This window comes from Pseudochaenichthys georgianus, chromosome 21, assembly GCF_902827115.2.
Source record: "Pseudochaenichthys georgianus chromosome 21, fPseGeo1.2, whole genome shotgun sequence".
Taxonomy (NCBI): Eukaryota; Metazoa; Chordata; class Actinopteri; order Perciformes; family Channichthyidae; genus Pseudochaenichthys; species Pseudochaenichthys georgianus.
Genome location: NC_047523.1, coordinates 28,498,584 through 28,520,216, shown reverse-complemented (window position 1 = coordinate 28,520,216; position 21,633 = coordinate 28,498,584). Strand labels below are relative to the sequence as shown.

At 39.5% G+C, this 21,633-nt stretch overlaps 2 protein-coding genes across 2 annotated transcripts; both read left to right on the top strand.

The window, feature by feature from the left end:
* The first annotated feature begins 1,912 nt into the window (after positions 1 to 1,912).
* hoxd3a (homeobox D3a) lies at positions 1,913 to 20,328 on the top strand. The gene is made up of 4 exons (XM_071207080.1): positions 1,913 to 2,144; positions 16,957 to 17,016; positions 18,546 to 19,119; positions 19,506 to 20,328. Exons 3-4 carry the CDS (start codon positions 18,654 to 18,656, stop codon positions 20,255 to 20,257), a joined length of 1,218 nt encoding a protein of 405 aa, XP_071063181.1. The 5' UTR covers positions 1,913 to 2,144; positions 16,957 to 17,016; positions 18,546 to 18,653; the 3' UTR covers positions 20,258 to 20,328.
* hoxd4a (homeobox D4a) lies at positions 7,650 to 10,413 on the top strand. The gene is made up of 2 exons (XM_034110738.1): positions 7,650 to 9,002; positions 9,483 to 10,413. Exons 1-2 carry the CDS (start codon positions 8,528 to 8,530, stop codon positions 9,779 to 9,781), a joined length of 774 nt encoding a protein of 257 aa, XP_033966629.1. The 5' UTR covers positions 7,650 to 8,527; the 3' UTR covers positions 9,782 to 10,413.
* Positions 20,329 to 21,633: the final 1,305 nt, after the last annotated feature.

The window sequence follows — 21,633 nt, the reverse complement described above, 5'->3', positions numbered from 1 at the left end:
CCATGTGTTTGGTGTAACATGGTGCATTGAAATTATCTGAGCAACCACAATGTCTAGAACAAAAACTAGATATAACGCTCTCTACATTTTTCACTTGATTTGCCGAAGAATTGGGCTGCACAGAAAGAACAATTGGACCTCTGTGTTGAAAATAAAACGTATCACTTGATCTTAGACTGATAATGTCACATTACCATAACATGTACTTTCCTGTTTGGCACTTCTCTTTTTTAAGCAGGTGTCAAATTTCTTAGCTGATTTAAACTCACTTTTCGGATAACATTGTTGTATTTAAATGATTTACTGAAAATAAGCCTTAGGATATGAATTTTGAACACCCGTACAATAAGCTAGCAGACGGAGGAAACCCCCAGCAGACTGAGAGGTGCTGGTTGCTGCAACATCTTTATTAGTCCTGGTGTGTAACAATGTTGCAGCTGTGTGTGTAGCTTACCACCTCAACCCAGCGACCCCATGTCTTTCTCTTTTTTTCATTCCCAATATAAAATAGCTTTGGGTCAGTGTTGTAGTGGGGTTTCTTTCTTTCAGTTGTGCTGCTTTTAACCATCTTTATATTTGTACGGGCCTAGCAGACACCGTTTTTGAGAGGAAATGGCAATGTGGCTAATGTTTGCAAGATTAGTCTTTGGCTCTCCATCATTAATTGAGTGTGCAATGGTCCACCACCGTATTACACACTGACGCTAATACCATTCATCCAGTGCGACATAATCACTCGCTTACAATTAGTGACCTCTGATACAACATGGCAACATCATGTAGCTAACAACAACCAACAGACAAATAGTCCTCACTGCACCGAGACTAAAGCGAGCATAATCCAAGATTTTGTGTTTCCTCCATTAGAATGACCCTGATCTTCCACATCACGCACACAAACACACGCACACACTCTAAGACAGGAAACCAGAGACTGGACCATAGCCTGACTATAAATCGCACAGTGCTGACTCTGGCCATGATGAGCCAGCATGAAATGAAATACATTCCTTCTTTGTTTTAGCTGCAGAATCATGCACATGGACGTGACAGTAGTTTGTTAATTTTAGCTTTTTAAATCTTGGAGGTCAAAAGCGTAAGAATTGGTCATTTGTAATAATTTATTCCTCCTTTTTTTACTCCATATTTATGAATAACAGCAGGCCTGTTAGAGCGCGTAAATGTGGACGATGTGCAGACACTCAATTCAAAACACATTTGCGATTAAATATCAAAGTAGGCCAGTGTCACAAAGTCATAGTTAAAGATTATTTCAGGATATATTCTATTATGTTTATTAACTTATCAGCATTAGTTAAAATTGGGCCTAATATATGATTTATCACATCAAATGTTAACAAATTGTGCACAGGCCGCTTAAAAAGAAAGAAAAACATCCATTTGTTGATGCACAAAAGCTTCAATTTTACGCAAAAACCTTGCAAAAATAATTGTGTTTCTTATTTAAAGTTAAACTAAAATATTGCGTCATAATGTTTTTTTGCTATATATTCGGAGAAAGGATACATTTTACATATGAATGGTTTAACGTTTTTGTTGTTGTAACGAATTCACATTATGATGGAGCTAAACTGCCCTTTTGCCCTTTAAACTGCAACTTTTTACGGTTGAGTAATAAAAACAAAAACAGGGGGAACACCCCTCTTGTTTGTCTCAAGAGGACGTGGAGGGGCTTCTGTTATTATGCGCAAAGATGGAGAGAGCTGCAGCAGTCGAAATTCCTTTTTGTGAGAGGACAATTTACAACTTGGTAATAGACCTTTTTATGTGCCTCCATCGCCTGTCATTGGATGCCACTGGTCATGTGTGAGAGGCAAACGTCTTCATGGCTCTTTTTCTGATTTCCCAGGCGGGTTTTCCCTACTGCATTCTGCGTCTATGGCGTTCAAACCGATACACCACGGTCTGCTTTCTCAAAAATTGCATTCGTTTCATAAACGTCTGATCAGCACTTATCTGAAGCACTGCGCAGGTCATTCTCCTGGATGACAAAAGGAGGGTTTCAACTTTCTACTCGTCTAACCTCCTCATACACACAGCAGCACTGGCTCTTCACTGCTTTATCAAAATGCAGTGCAAAGGTAAACCTCCAAGAGTAAACATGGATTACATCCCTTCTATAGGTAAGCTTTCTGTGTGATAATGAGCTTTAATAACGCATGCTTCCTGTTTGTATTAGTCATGTAAATTAGAAGCGGGGTAATGACTCTCAGGTAATTTGGTGGTTTCCCATGTGGCAAGTAAATAGCTGTATACTCTTAACGAAGAAAATGTGGGTAAAGAAATGTGCCTTTATTCCTATTATTCCACACGAATTAGAGATTCATATTTTAAGTAATCTAATGGAACATTATTCTTGTAAATGTTTTGATTGTGGCTCCTTCTAGTTAAACACATTTTGCAGAGAATAGCTATTTGTTTAAGTAAATCGGGGTGGTGTTGAGCAGTTTCATTTGATGCACACCAAGTGCAGTGATTCCCTAATGAATTAGAAAACTGCGTCATGTGTTGAACCAAACATTCTCCATTTCGTTTTCAGTGTGAAGCAGTTAATAGCACACCAAGTCTTTTTATTTTACTGAGTTTTTGAATCTAAAGTTATATCAGTTTGATTTTCTGTAGCTACCAGACACATCTGCATTTATCTGATGAACCCAAGTATACTTTAACAAGCTGTTTATTTGTTAAACTACTGCACACAAAACAAATGTGCTTTGCTATATTCCACATATGCAAGCCTGGCAGTAGAAGTTGGGTTTTACTAGCCGTTTTCAGCTGCCTGGAGATGGGGCCAATTGAACAAAGACAGTATTTCACTGTGGCCTGACAGGCAGCTGCGAAAGTATTTACAGCCTACTGCAATGCGGCAAAATGGACCCTGGGACAGAGGCACAAGTAGAAGCCTGAGGAAACTGGACAGGGTTCACTCTGTGTCTTTCTAATTCGAGAATGTGTACAGTTTACATAATTTCTGTGTTTGCTTTATTTAATTATTTAGGACAATATCTGACCGCAGGCCCAGAAAAAACATTTAAACAGATATCAGCTTTCATGTATGGATGTAGCTTATTAAATCCCCCCAGAGACTCAATCAAGTCCATTATTAGACTATTTTACAATATTATGTGACAAAGTGAGGTCTTTGTAAACAAATATCAAGTTATAGGAAAGCTAAAAGATACAATAGCTCTTATTTGAAGTATTTCATTATTTTCGTTATCTACTACTATCCACTAAAAAAAATTAAGAATAACTTAATGTATCTATGATATCACCATCATCACGAGCAACCACGTTTATTTAGTTGTATCTGCTTAAGGATTATTTCTAACATCAAAAAAGCATGCCAATATTCCCATGGCACTTTTTAGATTAAGTTTACATATCTACATATACATTAAAAAAAGAACACATTTTGCAAAAGGATGGGATAATCTTTCAAACTTCAAATGCAATTTTCTTTTAGATAACTATGATAATGAATTATTAAATCAGGTTTCATCAGCCCACATACTTAAAGAGACCTTCACCTAATTAAAATGATGTTTGAACAGTGACATACTCATTTGCATTTGAAGTGACATTTCCTATTGCTCATCTCTATCGTTCTATCTTTATCAAACAAATGATGAAGTGAAATTACTTGTTAGCAGAGACATTTTTTGCAGTGGAAAAGGAGGGAGGTCGTTAAAATGCCAGCAGAAGGCGCTGTTGCCCAACGGTCAGCCTCCCTGCAGCCTTCAGCAGTCCTTTACTAGCAGGAGCATGAGCACGCTGATTGGCTGAGAGACGTGGTCATGTGATCTGGTTCATTTTTGAAAGTGGTTTGTGTTAACATAGTCACTATTTTTAGCCATGGAAATATATGTTTGTTTACATATATGAGATGAGCTGTTCTGATGCTGAATTGGCTTGTGTTGGATTTTTTATGTTATCACCAGAGCTCTACAAATCCAAAGGGTGCATTGCATACAAAGGCAAACAGTTGTATATTCATTTATTAGAGAGTACAGTGGGTGCTTTTAAAGCCAACTTTATGGACAGCAACCTTCCCACAGATCATAGTGAGTTGTGCATGAAATCTCCCTCATGATGATGAAGATGTTGAAGGAAATTATCTTTAAGAAAGCTGATAACAAAGGACTTAATTCATAGCATTACACTGCATGTAAGTCATTAAACCACAGGAAACACCGAACCAACTAACAACAGGAAACATGTGAGTGCAGCCTCCACTAAAACACCCAGGAGGTCATACTGAGGTTTTACGCTCAAATTATCTCCAGGGAAATAACTTTGTATGAGGACATGCATGTAAACAGCGACAGGTCTCTGATTTGATGCCCCTCCATTTATCATACCTGCCCACAGTGGCAGCCATCCAAACCTCAGCATCATCAGCTCCTCTGCTGTTTGACAGGAAGGGGAGGAGGAGGAGGAGCGAAGCTGCTCTGCACTCTGGGATTGGTCCGGAAGAAGGAATGACATCAGTCTTATTGTGTCAGGTTCACTGGGGAGAAAAATGTATTTGAGGACAAATCATTGATGCATGTTTGCTGTTTTGTCAACACTTTGGAGGTCAACAGGCTTCAGACAAATGGTGTAATCAGTTCTGTCCAATAAGGAGAGAAAATAACTGGGGATCACCATAAGATTATTATATCAATGGTCAGAGGCCCAGTTAAGACTTTGCTTACTTTTCAATCATTGCTAGTAAGTAATATGCCTTTAAATAACAACAAAGCCAATTTATTTAAAAAGAGTTTGGCTTTTTAATGTTTTTATCCCACTGCTCCTCTGTTCCCATGTCTATCATGACAGTTTTCCTTCCAGCTTCCTCCCTTTCTACGACTTTTCCTCAGTGCACATCAGTGTAATCGCCGTTATTGAGTAAGTGCAACTTTGAGGATTATTTATGAGCCTGCGCGGTGTTGTGAGTGGCTGTGAGGAAACACGTGATGCCATTAAAGTTTGTTTTATGGCCCGGGACTTGACAAGCCAAAATATAATTCTCATTGTGTATTAAGAGCGTCCAGATGGGTTGGAATAGCTGGAATTGGCAGGGAGCTTGTGCCATGAGCTGACTTTTCCTCCAGCATGGATGCGTTTGCTCCTCGGTGTGGCTTGGGTGGCGGTCTCTGTGGTAAGCTGTGTTTTATCATTATGCTCGTGGTATGGGCGTGCAGTGATGTCACACGCACAGTGCTCGGGCTGCACTGTTTCCTGCCTCTAAAAGCCGCAACAGTGCGCGCTGAAGACGAGCAGAGATAGTTGGACGAGGCTGCAGGAAATCGTGTTTAATCCTATTACTGAGCTGGGTTTTGGGTTTAAACCTCTTAAGAATCAATCGATGCTTTTTCTGATGGTGTTCCTCATGTTGTTGGTCTGATTCTCTGCTACATGATGTAGTTGCTTGTTAGCATTGGGTGTTCTTATTCGCTTGGAGGCGGAGAAATCAACCTGTTGTCTGCAGAGTTTTTGTAAATCCCTGAAGAATTACGCGTAATGTGTTAAAGGCATAATTCAATGATACATGTGAATGTGCCTTTTTTGTATAGTTAATAATTCACAATTCGTTCTAGTATTATTAGCTTTAACCACTAACATGTATTAACTAAAACAGCATTGAGTTTACCCAATCTGTATTCTCGTTTGCACATTATGTGGCTGCTGCTTTATTCATAAGGCCGTTATATCTTGATAAATCGCTACATGCTACTTACAAATTGTTAAATAATACAAAATACAAAGTTAATAGTGAATTTAAGCTTTATTTTCTATTATTATCAGTACAAAACGCTCCCTTACATTGCCCGTAAATAAGATCAAATAGGCCTCGTCTTTTTTCTGTGGCTCTTAAACTCACAATTTGGAGTTTTTTTTATATAAAAGCTTGTAATTGTACTGATAAAATGGCACGAGCTGAAGTAGTTAGCCCTGCTTTTAAAACAAGCTGCCGGGAATAGCTGACTTTATCTTTCTTTTGTTGTGCTCCTCGGCTTTGACCCGTCTGAAGGGCTAGCAGGGGAAGGTGAAAGACAGGTCAGGCTGTCTCACTCGTATTGAAATGTGAAGTGCAGGAACGAATTTTATTCAGATTTGATGATGTATCCCTTGGTGGAAACGAATATATAATGTTCTTGTTGACATTTAAATGTACACGTGGAAAGAAAACATTAAAGCTTATATTATATATTTTAATAATAGGAAACATGTAAACCATATAGACATAAACGTCAATTCATTAAGCTGATTATATTGTATTCTTACATTTAGAAGGCCTGCATAGTTCAACTTGTAGACTAAACTAAAACTGACATTTTAAGTTTAGCCAAAAACGTAGCATAAAACTAAACCTAAAGTACCATCCAGTGAACAATAGGCTAAATTACAATCTGGCATCTTCTTACTAAAGGTAAAACATACGGCTAAATATCTGGCTCAATCTTTATTACAAGCTTTTTCAGATCTGACATATTAACCCAGAGAAGCATTTGGCCAAATTTGCTTTCAAACGTTTAACAATATATATATTTTTGTTTTAAATCGGACCAATTCAACGCGTAATACCGGTGCCATACAATTGTTGGACTGTTTTTGTTAAAAACTCTCAGCTAGATGTCTCATTATAATATTATAATATAATATTACATTTCTATGTTTGGACAATAATATTTACTTGATTTTGGTGATTTTGTTCAAGTAACAAGCCTCTCTTCTCTATTCCCAGCTTCAATTCCTTTGTAAGGATGTCTCTGAAGCAGCAGCCGCCATGGCGGTTTGGTTAATGGCTGGCGGGGAATTGGTAAACTTTTGCACCCTTTGAGCTGTCACCAGGACAGAAATAATTGAACTTTTTGATAACTTTGTAAATGATTTAGTTTGACCTCTGTGGCCTCCAGCTTCATCTTTTGGAGCAGTGATGATAAGCTGCCCTATATAAGGCAGTGAGCATCCAACGCTTATCTGGTGATGAGTTTACAGCTTTAGTGCGTTATTTCACCAGTATGAGGTTTTGAAAGGTTACAGCTCGTTAAAGTATAAAGATATTTTTATAATTTGAAGAATATAATTTTTTTCTGATAATGAACTTGGACTATAATAGAGGGGAAAGACCCACTGCAGGAAACCTGGTTTGACCTGAGATACTGCCAGATCTTTTTTAGTTCAGTGTCTTTTGCTTGTCATTTGCTGCCTTAAATTGACAATTGGTAAAAGTATCCTGTAGTCCTACATCTTTTTCAGTTACATTTTCTTTTTTTTAAGAGGCAACCACTGACATGGCTTTTGACTGAGCTTTCTAGATAAATACATTCAAAGGAAATCAAACAGAGAATAAATTATGCTTCAAACTGAGATTTTTACATATTAAGACTATAAGTAGAATAAGACACTCTAAAATTACTATAAGCAAAAATATGACTTATTCATATTGTCCTTTCCCAATGGACGCCTATTTACGATATATATAGTTTCTTTGAGCCACATTGTACTTTACAGGCTAAATTGCAGGTGTGCAGCGCCGCTTGCTTGCCGTCGTCTATATATACCCTGTAGAACCGAATTTGTGTGATAAAACCACAATCACAGATTCGATTCTAGGGGAGTATATGGTCGATGAAAAAACTTCGATCCAATGACTTGTTGCCATCTTATTATCAGAAGTTTGGTGCCTGACCTGCTGTCATAGGTTTATGAATGAGTACATCTGACAACACCAGATACTCCACAAGAAGCTCTCGGGGGCTCAAAGTGAAACTCTATAGGCTTCAAGGAAATCTGACGCGTTTTCACCTGAAAATAAATTTAATTAGGAATTATTTCTATATAGCTCAGTGTGTTGTAATAAAACACCAAATGGATGTTCTTAAAGAAAGCCTCAGCACACTCCAGCTGCAGCTTCTTCCTCCTGAGGGTCTGTGTCTACATTATTGATTCCCAGAGGCTGCTGCTGCTGGCCAATAGGCTCCTGAGTTTTTTTCAAAGGGATGGGAGCAGATGAAGTGATGAGATTCGTGTAACTTTTGGATGACCCCTTCTTGACAAAGACAGTGTCCATCAATTGTCCTCAGTCATTATTCGCTGCTTTCATGCCGAGGGGCTTTTTGTATCTTTTGTTGGTTTCTCTGTTGAACACCATGCCTTCAAGTTACACTTTACAAACTGATATATTTTTACATCTACTTTGATAAAAACCACCTCATGCATGGGTCCAATCTCTTTATAATATATACTTCTAAAGGTATCAATTGATGTAACGTTGGAATTATGTTTCTCTCTTTTTTTTTTCAAGCACGTATTTTATTATCCAAATGTGCAAGCAGATATTTCAGTGTAATATATATATATTATTTATTTTTTTCTCCACCTGGGTATCATTTTGTTGTCAGATACAATTGCTTTTAGTTGTATGTTTACCCGTTCGTGAACCAGCATCACCTCTATTGGCCGATTTGGTCACATGGTTCGCTAACTTTATTCAGTTGACACCAAGTAGGAGGGCTTTATGGAGGGAGGAAAAAAAGACAACTCGAGAAAAATTAGTATTTTCTACCTTCAGAAATTAATGGCCATGAGTTCGTTTATGGTGAACTCTAAGTATGTGGATCCCCAATTTCCTCCCTGCGAGGAATATTCACAAAATAACTATATACCTGAGCAGGGCTCGGACTTCTACAGTCCAGCGCAGGACACAGTCTTTCAGCATCCAGGGATCTACCCACGGCCAAACTACCCGGAGCAGCCCTTCTGCAGCACTGGGCAGGACTCCACTGTGCAGGACTCCACTGTGCTGCCACGGGGTCAGGACAGACCCAGCAGACCGAGCACTTTTAGCGCACAGACTGAGGAGGGGACCCCGGTGCAAGTGTCCGGACCCCGGACAGTTGGGCAGGAGCAAAACACAAAGAGCCAAAATGGGATACAGTCCAAGCAGCCTGCAGTAGTTTACCCCTGGATGAAGAAAGTCCACGTAAATACTGGTAAGACGACTTCTTCTTCTTCTTCTTCTTCTTCTTCTTCTTCTTCTTCTTCTTCTTCTTCTTCTTCTTCTTCTTCTTCTTCTTCTTCTTCTTCTTCTTCTTCTTCTTCTTCTTCTTCTTCTTCTGATGAATCATTCAGTATAATATTTATGGGAGTCTTTGAAAGGCCTCGCCAATTACACAAGTCATACATTTTTATAGCTCAGGAAATAGGCCGCTAGGTGAGCGCCTGAAAGCTACTGAAAACACGTATTGACCGGCTGTAAATGGTGCTAAAACCGGCAGCTAATCTGTTTAAATTCAGTTAAAAATCACTCTTTATTTCCTGCTCTCGCTTCCTGCTCTCGATTCCTCGTTAATGTTCCTAAAATGTGAGCGCCTCGGGTAGAGAGGAACTCCTCCTGTTGTATTGTTTATTGCAGCATGCTGCATTGGCCACATTTGGTGACTTGTTTTCTTGTTTGTTTTTATTTCTTCTAGTGAACCCGGATTACACAGGACCCGATACCAAACGGTCCAGGACAGCTTACACCCGGCAGCAGGTTTTGGAGCTAGAAAAGGAGTTTCATTTTAACAGGTATCTGACGAGGCGGCGACGGATTGAGATTGCCCACACTCTTTGTCTCTCCGAAAGGCAAATCAAAATTTGGTTTCAAAACAGGAGGATGAAATGGAAGAAAGACCACAAACTACCCAACACCAAGGGCAGATCTGCCCCAACATCCAGCCATCTGCAAAACCTCCAAAAGGACAACCAGACTGATATCACATCATTATAAGAAAGGAGGAAAGTCCTTTTTAGACACAAACTGTACATAAAAAAGACAGGTTGCATCTGACTTTTGCATGGACTGATGATGTTTTTAGACATTTTTTTATTTAACAAAAAAGACCCCAGCAGTGTTGACTCAAGAGTCAGAAAATCAATCAGTCTTTATAAGTGAGAGGTTTGAAAAGCTCTGTCTTGTTTTAATTTCCTCAAAGAGACACAAAAAACACAGAAACAAACTTTTCTTTCTTTCGTTTTTTTTTTGGACGTTACCCAACTGAGGACATTTAATGAGGGATCTCGGCTGATTTCATGGATTTAAACAAAGTCTTCCAGCTCTTCTCACGTGGATTCACGCTGGTTTTACAGATCGAAATCTCTTATTTCAGAACAGGGAAGCCTTTGGTTGAAATTACACGCACACACAAAGGTTATTTCTATTTTGTTCCTATTCAAACCTCACATTAAACGCACAATATATAAAAATAGCCTATATCTACTTGAAGGAGGTATTATTTGCATAGAGCACGCCAAACACAACCTACTTTCGTAAGTTGCAAAAATCCCGTTGAATCTCAGTTCACGTTTCTTTGTGACTCTTATTTGTTTTAACTTATTTTGTAAAATAAAACGTTGAATTTTTCTTAGCCTAAATATTATTCCTAAACGCAAGACATTCCTGTTTGTAAACTATTCTGAGTGCCCTTATAAATCTCTCTTGACATCTTTGTAAACAGTGTACATTTTCAGAGGCTCTCGCACCATTTGAGAGTCCTACTATAAAAGATCATTTGTTCCTGCATGGCATCAAATTGATATTGGATGTTTCTCATCGGAAATAATCAAATCCAGAATATTTAGGAATATAATTGTTCGTTTCTTCTTGATATTATTTTTTACGTCATTATTTATTTAAAAAAACGTGTACATTTTCGTATAGCACACATACAATTTTAATTAAAAGTATTTGTTAAATTTCAATTGATCTAAAATATGTTTGAACTCTTGTGAATTATTAGCATGGCTTTACGCAGAGTTTGTAGTCTTTAGTTAATGTGGGAATATTCTAGTTTTTAAATTTACACAGAGCTAACCGAGGGGGGCTTTCACGTCACGTTTTCAAAGACAGATATTTCTTGTTTGATACCGTCATTGTCTTTCGGACAAAAAAGCCCAGAAGCTCATCCCAGTAAAGAGGTCTTTCTCTGTGAAGTCTTCCCGATGAGAGGCTTGACAAAGTATTTCAACCGCAGGTCGACAAAAGCAGCAGAGGCAGGTTCATCCAGGGGCCACATTTCAGCCGCAGGACTGACCCCAACACCTCTGACCCGCCGGACGAGCAGCTCTCCCAGGCGCTCCGAGCTTTGCTTTGGAGGCTTTTTTCCAAACTTAAAAAAAGAGTTTAAAATATTCAGGGCGTAAATTCCATAGTTTTTACACGTGTTTTGACAGTAGGCCTATTTATATATCATCCCCCAGAAGCTTCTGATTTGTGCATTTGTCTCCTCATGTCAATATGCAATATTTTTGGTTTTATTTTTGTACATGCTTTTTACCTTGTATTGTGCATTGAAATGCGAGAAGTATATTCGAAAAAATAAAGATTTCTACTGATTATGTATTTAATTGATTGCAGAAGCATTTTGTTGCGATCTTTTTATTTTTATTTTCTCCACTCGAGAAGAAAATTGGTATTTCCCCGTGCCCACTGAGGTATTTAAATGTATTATTTCTCATGGACATTTTATATTCGATTTAAAATAATTATTTCCTGTCATTCGGTTTGCACCATTTAAACAAAAAAAGGGATCCCTTTTGGTGGGAAACGAGTTGTTTCTCAGTGAACAAGCGTGTGGGGCCATATGGACCTGAAGCCCCCTTTTAAAAAAACATCCACAATGCACCAAATGTTCGCTGCATGGGCAAATACACTGTTCTCCTGTAAGACATGAAATTAAGTAGCAAAAAATACATTATGAGTCTACCATATTGTAGAATATCTTTGAAGAAACGTGTTTAAGAACGATGTTGTGTCTTATTGTTCGCTCATAAGCTCTTATCGAGAGGAGCGAGTCCTCATCAGCTCTAGTGGAGCTTTTAGAGGTGCTTTTATTCAATGAAAGCTACGTTTAGGTGTCTCAGAAAACACGAGTCTTTATTGCAAAACAGTTGTTAGTTACATGAGTCTTTATTACCAAACAGCCTGGTACATTGAAACTGACAGTTACAAACTTTTTCCGAGTCCCTGCTCCTGTTACTAAATCAGATTACGCCACAATTACCAGAAACAGTTTATAACATGTAGTCATACACACTTTATCAAGCATTATATATGTGTTATTAGACCCCCTCGTGCTTTAAGAGCTATCCCTTTATTGAATATGACCCACATCTGCCCTGACCCTCGACCCCCCCACTGCAGCATCAGTGCTGATACAAACAATAGTGGCCATAAACGGACATGTGGAAAGACAATCTACAGTCACTCAGCATGTTTCCATCCCCAGTGACCACTGCCTGATCCCGCTGAGTGCGCGAGGGCCTACAGGCGTGCACTTATATGTTTGTGTAAAATGCATGCGTGTGTCATATAGATTCAGAGAGAAGCTGAGACAAAGTGATGCCACCGATCCACCATCCTGCCATAAATGATCTGCACATAGATGCTGAAGAAAGGATGAGCGAGAGAGAGGAGGGGGGGTGAGAGGAGTGGGGGAGGGGAGGGGGTGGTATGGAACAATTGGACAACTAACCTATACCTACTACATTATAGTTCTTTAAGATAACTTTTGATCTATTTTATATTTTAAAGCCATTTATAATTAATCACGACTTGCTGAACTCCAGTTATTAATATGAATTAAACCTATCACAACACTGTTCCTACCCAGCAGTTATCAGGTCAGAGCAGTACTACACCGTACAGTGTGTATAGCCACACTGACCTACATGTCTGAGCAGCAATAAATGGGAGCCAAAGGCAGTGCCATTTTCAATGACACTGCACCCAGTGCAGGAATACAACGTCGTTGCTCTCCATCCGGCCATATTTGATATCCAGCTGTTTTTTCGCAGAAGCCTCTCCGAGCCAGACAACCCCCTTAAAATATATTAAAGTGCGCTGTCTGCATTCAGAGATATAATCCAGAGACTATACCACTCCGCTCTCTTTTCCTCGACCACGTGATTGTCTAAATAATTAATGCAGCACGTCCCCCTAGAAACACGGCGTCGTCATTAATCGCAAGGACTCTATCAGACTTGAAAACTGAAGAGATCCCCCAAGAAAAATAATATCCGATACCCGGCTCCACCGTATAGCCTCGCACTTTAGCGACACATCCGGACCGATGGATGCTTGGGTAGGTAAATATTTCAGCATTTTTCATGTTGCCCGAGCTGGTAAATGACGATATCAAATGTCGTGATTTTTGATCAATTGCAACCTTTTGATGTGTGCGCTAGCAGGATTGTGTAAACTGTGTTAGTCACTGTGTGCATGTCTTCTTTTTATCACATTTATTAGATATGGTAGGATGTGTGCTGTTTACGCATTCGTCTGGGGAAGGATTGATAGGAGAAATGGTAAAAACTAAAGGGCAGTGACATGTATTTATGGCTTCTCGCTCTGAATAAATGCTCTTTCGGACCCATCAGCTCAATGTGGCCCCTCCACAGGGCCCACTGACTCTTTATAAAGACTCTAATTCAGACTTTTAACAATTAAGTGCAAAAAAAGAAGAAATTAAATAGATATAAAAAAAGGATTAGAATAATAAATTGCTAAGTATAATACATCTTGCTTTATAGTCATAGTTCTCAACAAGATAAATAATAGGTTATTTACAATTTGTATGTCCTTATTATAGAATTGTGGTGTATTTCTCCAGTATTTTTATTGTTAGTATGGGCTGTTTTGATTGTGATTTCTAAGAAGTCTTGGAAGTTTGGGCAGGCTGACAGGTCTGCCTCCTTGTAAATCATTCGCAGTAATTCCTGAAAGGGTTTTAGGCTGTTGGGGGCCGGGCGAAAACTGTAAATCTTTCACTTTTATTGCCCTCTGAACATATGCTGCGACGCCACCGGTCCTGCATCTCTTCTTGTTCTTCTGGTCCTTCTTCTCAGCAGAGATAACACACCGCTGATCAGCCGACGCTCTGCGGCTCCAAATCCTCCTACTGCTGTCCTTTCTGCTCTTTTACCAACATATTTATTTATTGCTTATCAAATCGGGCTTTTTATTTTATTTATTGATAGGGATAATATTGCAAACAATGCAAGAGAAGACATGGATCTCGTGTGTTTGAGCAGTGTGAGGACAGACACAACAAACAAAAGATTATACTGTGGTTTATTTGAATACAATGCAATCCCAGCTGGAAGGAGAAAAAAAAAACAGATGTCGTGTATTTCATAAATCATTTTAGAAAATGCATCTCCCACATCGATGCAATTGGGCGACTAAATAGGATATCAATAAGTATAATGATACTATTTAAAAATAGTATCCAAAATACGTAACTGGTGCATTTACGGCCAGGGTTAAACGTGTAATTGTGATTGTTTTAAAGGAGAAATGTGGGGGGGAAACTGAAAAAAGGGTTAAAATGTAAAAGCAGCTGAATCTCATAAAATGCACACCATTTCTTTATAATAACCTAAGCCAACACAATGCTCTTCATATGCTGAAACCACTGCACTGATGTAGCAGGAACATGTACAAATCTTTATTATAATACCTTAACAATAGCTTGTGATATAATGCTTGTGTTTAAATACTGAAGTGCAGGCGAGTTGTAATTCAGCAGCAGATGAAAAGAAATAGGCAGTGGAACATTTTCACACAGTTCAGATGAGGAAATAAACGCCACCCTTTATCAAAATGGATTGGTGAGGTAAGGCTCGGTTGTAGAAGAGAACAATCACGTGAACAAATATGCTTGTATCTTAAGGCAGCGCCTTTATTTGTCATCACAAAGCTTCCGAAACACCCCAAAATCCTAACGTTAGCCCCCAATGTGTATACAGGCCTATCGTTTCTGAATATTTCCTGTATATTTCAATGGGTGATTGATTGCCAGGGATTTTTTTTTTCTGGAATAAGGATACCTTGTTCGCTTTTTATTGGTAGTTGAATGCGAGTCCTTCCAATCTTTCGGGAATACTGTCTCCATTGGTATATGGAAATGTCTGAAAAACAGCAAGATCAGGTTTAGGACAGCATTGTCTACAGACAAAGGGTGAAGGATTTATTCTAGAGACTGCGTGGAAAGCAACTGAGACTGAGAGGGAAGTTGTTTTATGATGAATTGATTCGCAGGTAAGCAATCGCATGGCAGAAAGCAACCTTTAACCACGGGTTAATATAATGCAAGGAAATATATTTGATTTATTCCACTCATGGAGGTGATGCTTGTTAATGTGGCTCTCACCGGCGACCGTACGGATATGTAGTCCACACCTATACCTCCCCATGAAGCCTATCATTATTATTATTTTGAGAAAGTGCGTTCAAATATTATCGACAGATTGATCTGCTTTCAGCTGATTTCACGTTTGGATGAAAACCGTCTCGGAGGGAAGAAGTAGGAGAGGAACTTTTTCTTTTTGACTCTTGGATCGTAAATCATATTAATTTGTTGTCTTATCGTCACACTGGCGTTTGCCGTGATTTATGTGGTTTCAACTATATGGCTTTGTTAACCTGCAACGTTATATTATACATGAATTCATATCGGATGTTTTGAAGGATTACCCGGCTGGATAGTGGACGAGGATCCAGGCAAATACTTAATTTTCCTACTATTTTGGATGCGTTTTTAGCTCACTTGTATTGGTTAATTGCAATTCATGCGAATTTTCTTTTTATTTATTTGGCTTCGGCAATAAAAGTCAGGCCTGATCGCGAAAGTAAAAGTGGGTTATTTATTATATATTTAAGTTGAATATTACATTTAGCCTATCTGAAAATAGATTATTAACGTTTCTATGAATGTATGTTTTATTTATGTGCTTAATTTATGTGCCTACGCCTTTGCATACACTTGTGATTATGCTTATTTTCAGAAAAGCTGCTTAATTTCTACCAAAATCAGGAAAAGCAGTCTTAAATCAAAACTTTCTGCTGCAACTGGTGCTAGCATTTTGCTTTCTCCAAGAAAAACACACCTCGTATTTTTCTACAAACAACTGCGAGAGAGACAATATTATTTCACTGATCAACAGCAGTTATTTCGTGCATGTAAGAAACATTTCCAATAATAGCAAAAATAATCCTAAAGTGCTGTTTAACTTGAATATGGCCAGCATTTCAAAGAGCTAGCAGGAGAAAAGACAAGCTGGGATAATAACACTCCACATTGACTCCGGCCCATTGTGTGAACCAAACTTACCGTAACAGCGCGTAGGCGAAAAACACTGCTGTGTGAAAAGAGGACCATGTCTGCTACTAGTACCCAGTGTGCTCCAAAAGCACTTCAGGCGCAGACTATCGACCAGTTTAACAGATAATCCACAACGAATGAATCTTAAATCTCCATGATCATATTTAAAGCAATTAATCCTCAAAAACCCTACAAGCAGGGAACCAGCGATGGTTTCAAACTCACAGACAAAAAACTATTCTCTGAAATGTCCTGATGTTTAATTTATACTTTCTTGCCTTCGGTGAAACATCTTCTCGTCTGTTTCAGTCACCTCTGAAAATCTGCTATGAATTTAGTTGAGAGTTGAGGCTACTTGAAGCCAAACTGCTCGTTGTTCATTAAACTTTGACCAAATGCTAAATGACCTAAAGGTCACCTAAAAAAGCTTATGACTGCTAAATATTTGGCTGGCTCTTTGTGCAAAAAGTGCACATGCAAGACCTTTTTCTGTCAAGCAGGTTCTTGAAAAAAAGTGCCATAGGTGGTTATTGCAGGGACAATTCAGCTTTAAGATTGAGCTTATTTAAACAGGCCAACACATATACAAATAAATAATTATGAAGGAATTATTTGAATTAAAAAATGTTTTTGATTTCATAAAAAATACAATTACTATTTTAATTGTATTTTCTTAAAGTGGCGAAGAAGATTGGGCTTCATGATGTTAATATTTATTTTTTGTATAAACTGGGTGTATTCCTCGAATAATGAATGTGTTTTAAAATAAATCTAATGAAACTATGTTTTATTTCTCTTCCAGGTCGAGGAGGGGGCAGTGATGAATGCGTGAGGGATATAAAAGAGAATTGCACAGATTTCGGTGAGTAACATTTCTTTAATGAAGGGAGTGGACAGCACAGAACAACTGCTAACAAGGTGAAAGGGTGATTTGTTATTAGGCTACATATTAACGCTCACAGTGTTTCACAGGAGGCTTAAATCACCAACACAGACATGAGGGATGACTTTAACTTCGCCTGTACCAGTATTAGGTATTTGCGCAGGCCAGGTCCCATCCCAATATGTCCAATTGCATCGCCGCATGAATAAAGCCAACATTATTTTAAGGGGAAAAAAATACATTGTTTATGTTTACATTTTAATAAATAAAATAAAAATGGTAATTAAAAAACGTAAAATCCGTAAGAATTTCACCATTTTGTCCCACGATTCTGGCTTTTTAACCGATGTGTAAAATGCCCAGCCTTTTTTAACGCTCAAATCTCTCCAGTGTTTCTCCTCGGTGTTTGGCTGAAGACTGGCGGCTTCGCTTATAAACCGAGCCTCTGCATGGGAGAAGTCGCCGAGTATGAAATTCTTTCCCTTGCCTTCCTCCTACGCTTAGTTTTACACTTCAGAGGGCAGCGAGTCTTGAGGACTGTTTTGCTTTTCAGTCCTCTCTGAGGCCGTTTACGACCATAACATTTGCGGTCATAAATTTTGTCCGCGGTCCACACTGACAGGTGCAATTGTTATGCACGGCAAGGCTGCACTCCTCAAGCCACCAACATACAGTAGGGCCCTTTGATATGTGTGTATCAGCATCTAGTTCAAAGGATATTCTGAAAACAAATGTGGTTGCAACAATATCCAGAGTATTTGACAAATTTCCTCTGAATTGTTATTATTTAATTTAAATTGAAGGTACATTTTGCATGAATGGGACATATATTTGAAATCCAAACAGCTCAGAATGCAAAATATATGATTTCAGTCCTGTGTAAAGACTAATATCATATTTAACTCCCACCCACCCTCACCCACCTCTCTTTCTTTCAATCTATCTCTCTTTATCCCTCCCTCCCTTTCTTACTTACACACCGATATTACCTACATTTTACATCTAAAATTAATTACATTCCTTTGCCATTAATAACTAACAGTGGAGGAGATTAGTATCTGTGCGTAAACATGTGATCCAAACGCATGTGCGCGGCCCTGGTGGGCTATATTTCTGCTGCAGGGAACAATGCATGACTGGCTTTGTCAGGCGTTGTGATTACTGAAAAGGGTATTGTGTGCATGTGTGTCAAATGCTGATTCAGCTTATTTCTGAGGGACCACTAAAGCCTCCCAGAGGGTCCTTTAAGCACAAGTTAAACTTTAACTGTTTTGTGCCACAAATCAGTCAGAGTGCCACAGTGTTAGAGACACAGGAGAGACAGTTGGTTTCTTTATTAGCCTAGCAGCATTAGCATTGGTATAAGCAGAGTGATTCTCCTGCTTTAATGTGAATGTAAACTATGTATTTCAGCGGTCATTGGAGTAATGTAAAGGCGGTTGCAGCTCTAATGACTGCAGGCCTTATTCATGTTTGCCCCCATGACTCTGACACATTTGTCTTTGTAGGTCACAGACTGGAGCAACGGTGGGAAACACCAATCACGTGAATAAACAACAACATCCATGCCATTGGATACAGTTGCATTGGCTTTTTGGCTTTGAATCCACACCAAAATGCAGAAAGCAACATACTACGATAACTCTGGACTGTTTGGAGGGTACACCTTCCCCAAACCAGACTCCTACAACTATGGCCCTGCCCACCAGTCCTACCCTGCGTCTAACATTGAGAATGACTACCAGGCCTCGGTGTGTCCCATCCAGACCTCTGCTGTCCGGCCCCCGACCCTCAAAGACAGTGACCTGAACGCAGACTGCATGCGGCAGAGCGGCAGCCAGAGCAGCAGCAGCAGCAGCAGCCAGGCCACCAGCATCGTGGAGCAGCAGGCACCCCCACTGTCTGCATCCTCTCCCAGCCCCAACAGCTCTGCACCCCCGAAGAAGAAATCCCCACCCAGCAGCGCTTCCAGCACTGCCACACCGACCCTCACTAAGCAGATCTTCCCCTGGATGAAGGAGACCCGGCAGAACTCAAAACAGAAGGGCAGCAGCTGCTCCGGCGCAGGTAGAGATCAGGATGGTGCGTGTTTGTTTATACATTAAGGGAATGGTGCGGGTGGGTTTGGGCCTTTTCAAAGATTCAAAGGTTTTATTGTCATATGCACAATACATGTCCCAGGCTCCTTCAACGCAATCCAACATGGATATAAGACACACAATAATAGAAATTGTGCAAAAATCTGTATAAAATAGGGCAAGAGAATGATGTAAGGGACAAATGTGCAACATGTGTAAGAAGTAAACTATAAACATGTAAAATAGAATAAGATTAACTAAAACCAGAATATGAAATGAAATACTGGAATACAATCCTGTTTATTGTAATAATAAATAAGATCTGCTACAGTTTATATTATAATAAAATGTCTGTAAAGTGGCTAACATGATGCTGTGCTTTCTCTACAGCTGGAGAGATGAGTGATGAGAAGAGCCCACCGGGACCGGCCTCCAAGCGGGTCAGAACTGCTTACACTAGCGCACAACTTGTGGAGCTGGAGAAGGAGTTTCACTTTAACCGCTACCTGTGTCGCCCACGGAGAGTGGAGATGGCGAATCTGTTGAATCTCACCGAGCGTCAAATAAAGATCTGGTTTCAAAACAGGAGGATGAAATACAAAAAGGACCAGAAGTCTAAAGGGCTCGCACACTCTCCCCTGGGACACTCCCCGGACAGGAGTCCACCGATGAGTGGCCCAAATCACATTGGATACTCTGGTCAGCTCCAAAACGTGAACAGCCTCAGCTATGACGCGCCCTCGCCCCCATCCTTCGCCAAACCCCAGCAAAACATGTACGGTTTGGCGGCGTACACGGCACCTCTGGGTGGCTGCATCCCGCAACAGAAGAGGTACCCGGGCTCCGAGTACGAGCACCACGCCATGCAGAGTAACGGCGGCTTTGCCAACGCCAATTTGCAGGGCAGCCCCGTTTACGTGGGGGGGAATTTTGTTGATTCCATGCCAGCCTCGGGCCCCATGTTCAACCTCGGCCATCTTCCCCACCCCTCGTCCACCAGTGTGGACTACAGCTGTGCCGCTCAGATCCCAGGAAACCACCACCATGGACCCTGTGATCCCCATCCCACATACACAGACCTCACCTCTCTCCAAGCATCTCAGGGAAGGATTCAGGAAGCGCCTAAACTCACGCATTTGTAATATGTGGTTTCTGTGTGTGTGTGTGTGTGTGTGTGTGTGTGTGTGTGTGTGTGTGTGTGTGTGTGTGTGTGTGTGTGTTTGCGTGCGTGCGTGTGTACGTGCGTGTGTGTGCCAAAATTATGTTGCGCTCTTTTTATTACCTCACTAGTCTAATAACTACACTCCAAGCGAGTCGTGTGTATTATTACAGTATTATTGATATTACTATTAATGCTATTGTGTGATTATTTTTTAAATAATAACAGCTTTGTCCTTTTCTGTTGAATATCTGATGCGCAGAGGCAGAATTGTCAGTTGTTCCTTTTTCTTTTTTTTCTAAAGTGCAATGCGCAATTTTTGACTGAATATTTCATGGTGTTACTTGAAGGTAAGTCTTGTAGATCACGAAAGTAGAAGCTCATCTTTAGAGAGAAGGACTTTTAGGGAATATTTCGTCTGTTTTGTAGGATATCACTCTCCTCTCGGGCATCCTATTTATTTATTTTGTATCATTTTGCATAATCTTTTGTACTAGCATATAGCCTATTTATTATTTAATTACTTTTGTATTGCACATTATTTATCGTTTATATGCGAGTATTTATAAGTGTGGAGTTTTTTGTAAGATTGGACAGATCAGTGCACTTAAAAGTGTTGGTAAAACAGGGTTTGAAAAATGCTATGACTCGCAGTATTGTTGAAAAAGAGCATTTCTAATTGTAAATCTGGGATAAATGGGACATCTGATAGTGTATAAACACCACTACATGTCCATGGTTAATCTTGTGTCAAAACTAAAGCAAAACGTAGACTATCGAATATGAATATTATACACACCAGCATGTCATTTTGTGTAGTCATTACTATTTTTTATTTGTCTTACATTGTTATTCCATTCAGTTGGATATCCATACATTTATGAAACCTTAATGATATTGAAATGTTATATTTTATTGTGTTTAACATTTTGTAAATAAAGTGCTCAAACTTGTATTTTTGATTGCATTTTGTTGAAAAAGAAAAATCCCAGCAGCATTGGTCGCCACTTGTTTCTGATTATTTTAATTCCTCCCAGTGAAACTGTCAGGTAACAGAGGAGGCGTATTGACTGCACTGCTCTACTGTACAGTCCAAACAGGGAGAGCAGATCAATAATTAGACACCAGGATATCTAAAACTCATCAGACGGCTCTATGCCTCCAATGCAAAGTGCATTTCAGCGAAGGCTCTGCAGATTATTGATGTTTCATTGTTGTGAGGGAAGGGAGTCTATGGACTTATTGCATCTTTCACATGTCACTTATAATTTTTTAGACTCGGCCACATGATTACCTTCATATCTGCTGGGACAAGGGAATAAGCTGCATTTTCCTATAGAGCAAAGCATAATCACTGCT

What these genes read in the sequence shown, in the direction of transcription:
- hoxd3a (XM_071207080.1), top strand. Translation starts at nt 18,654, where the DNA reads ATGCAGAAAGCAACATACTACGATAACTCTGGACTGTTTGGAGGGTAC. An exon ending in CGCAGGTAGAGATCAGGATG is followed by an intron (nt 19,120 to 19,505) that starts GTGCGTGTTTGT and finishes CTTTCTCTACAG; the next exon opens with CTGGAGAGATGAGTGATGAG.
- hoxd4a (XM_034110738.1), top strand. Translation starts at nt 8,528, where the DNA reads ATGGAGGGAGGAAAAAAAGACAACTCGAGAAAAATTAGTATTTTCTAC. An exon ending in GAAAGTCCACGTAAATACTG is followed by an intron (nt 9,003 to 9,482) that starts GTAAGACGACTT and finishes TATTTCTTCTAG; the next exon opens with TGAACCCGGATTACACAGGA.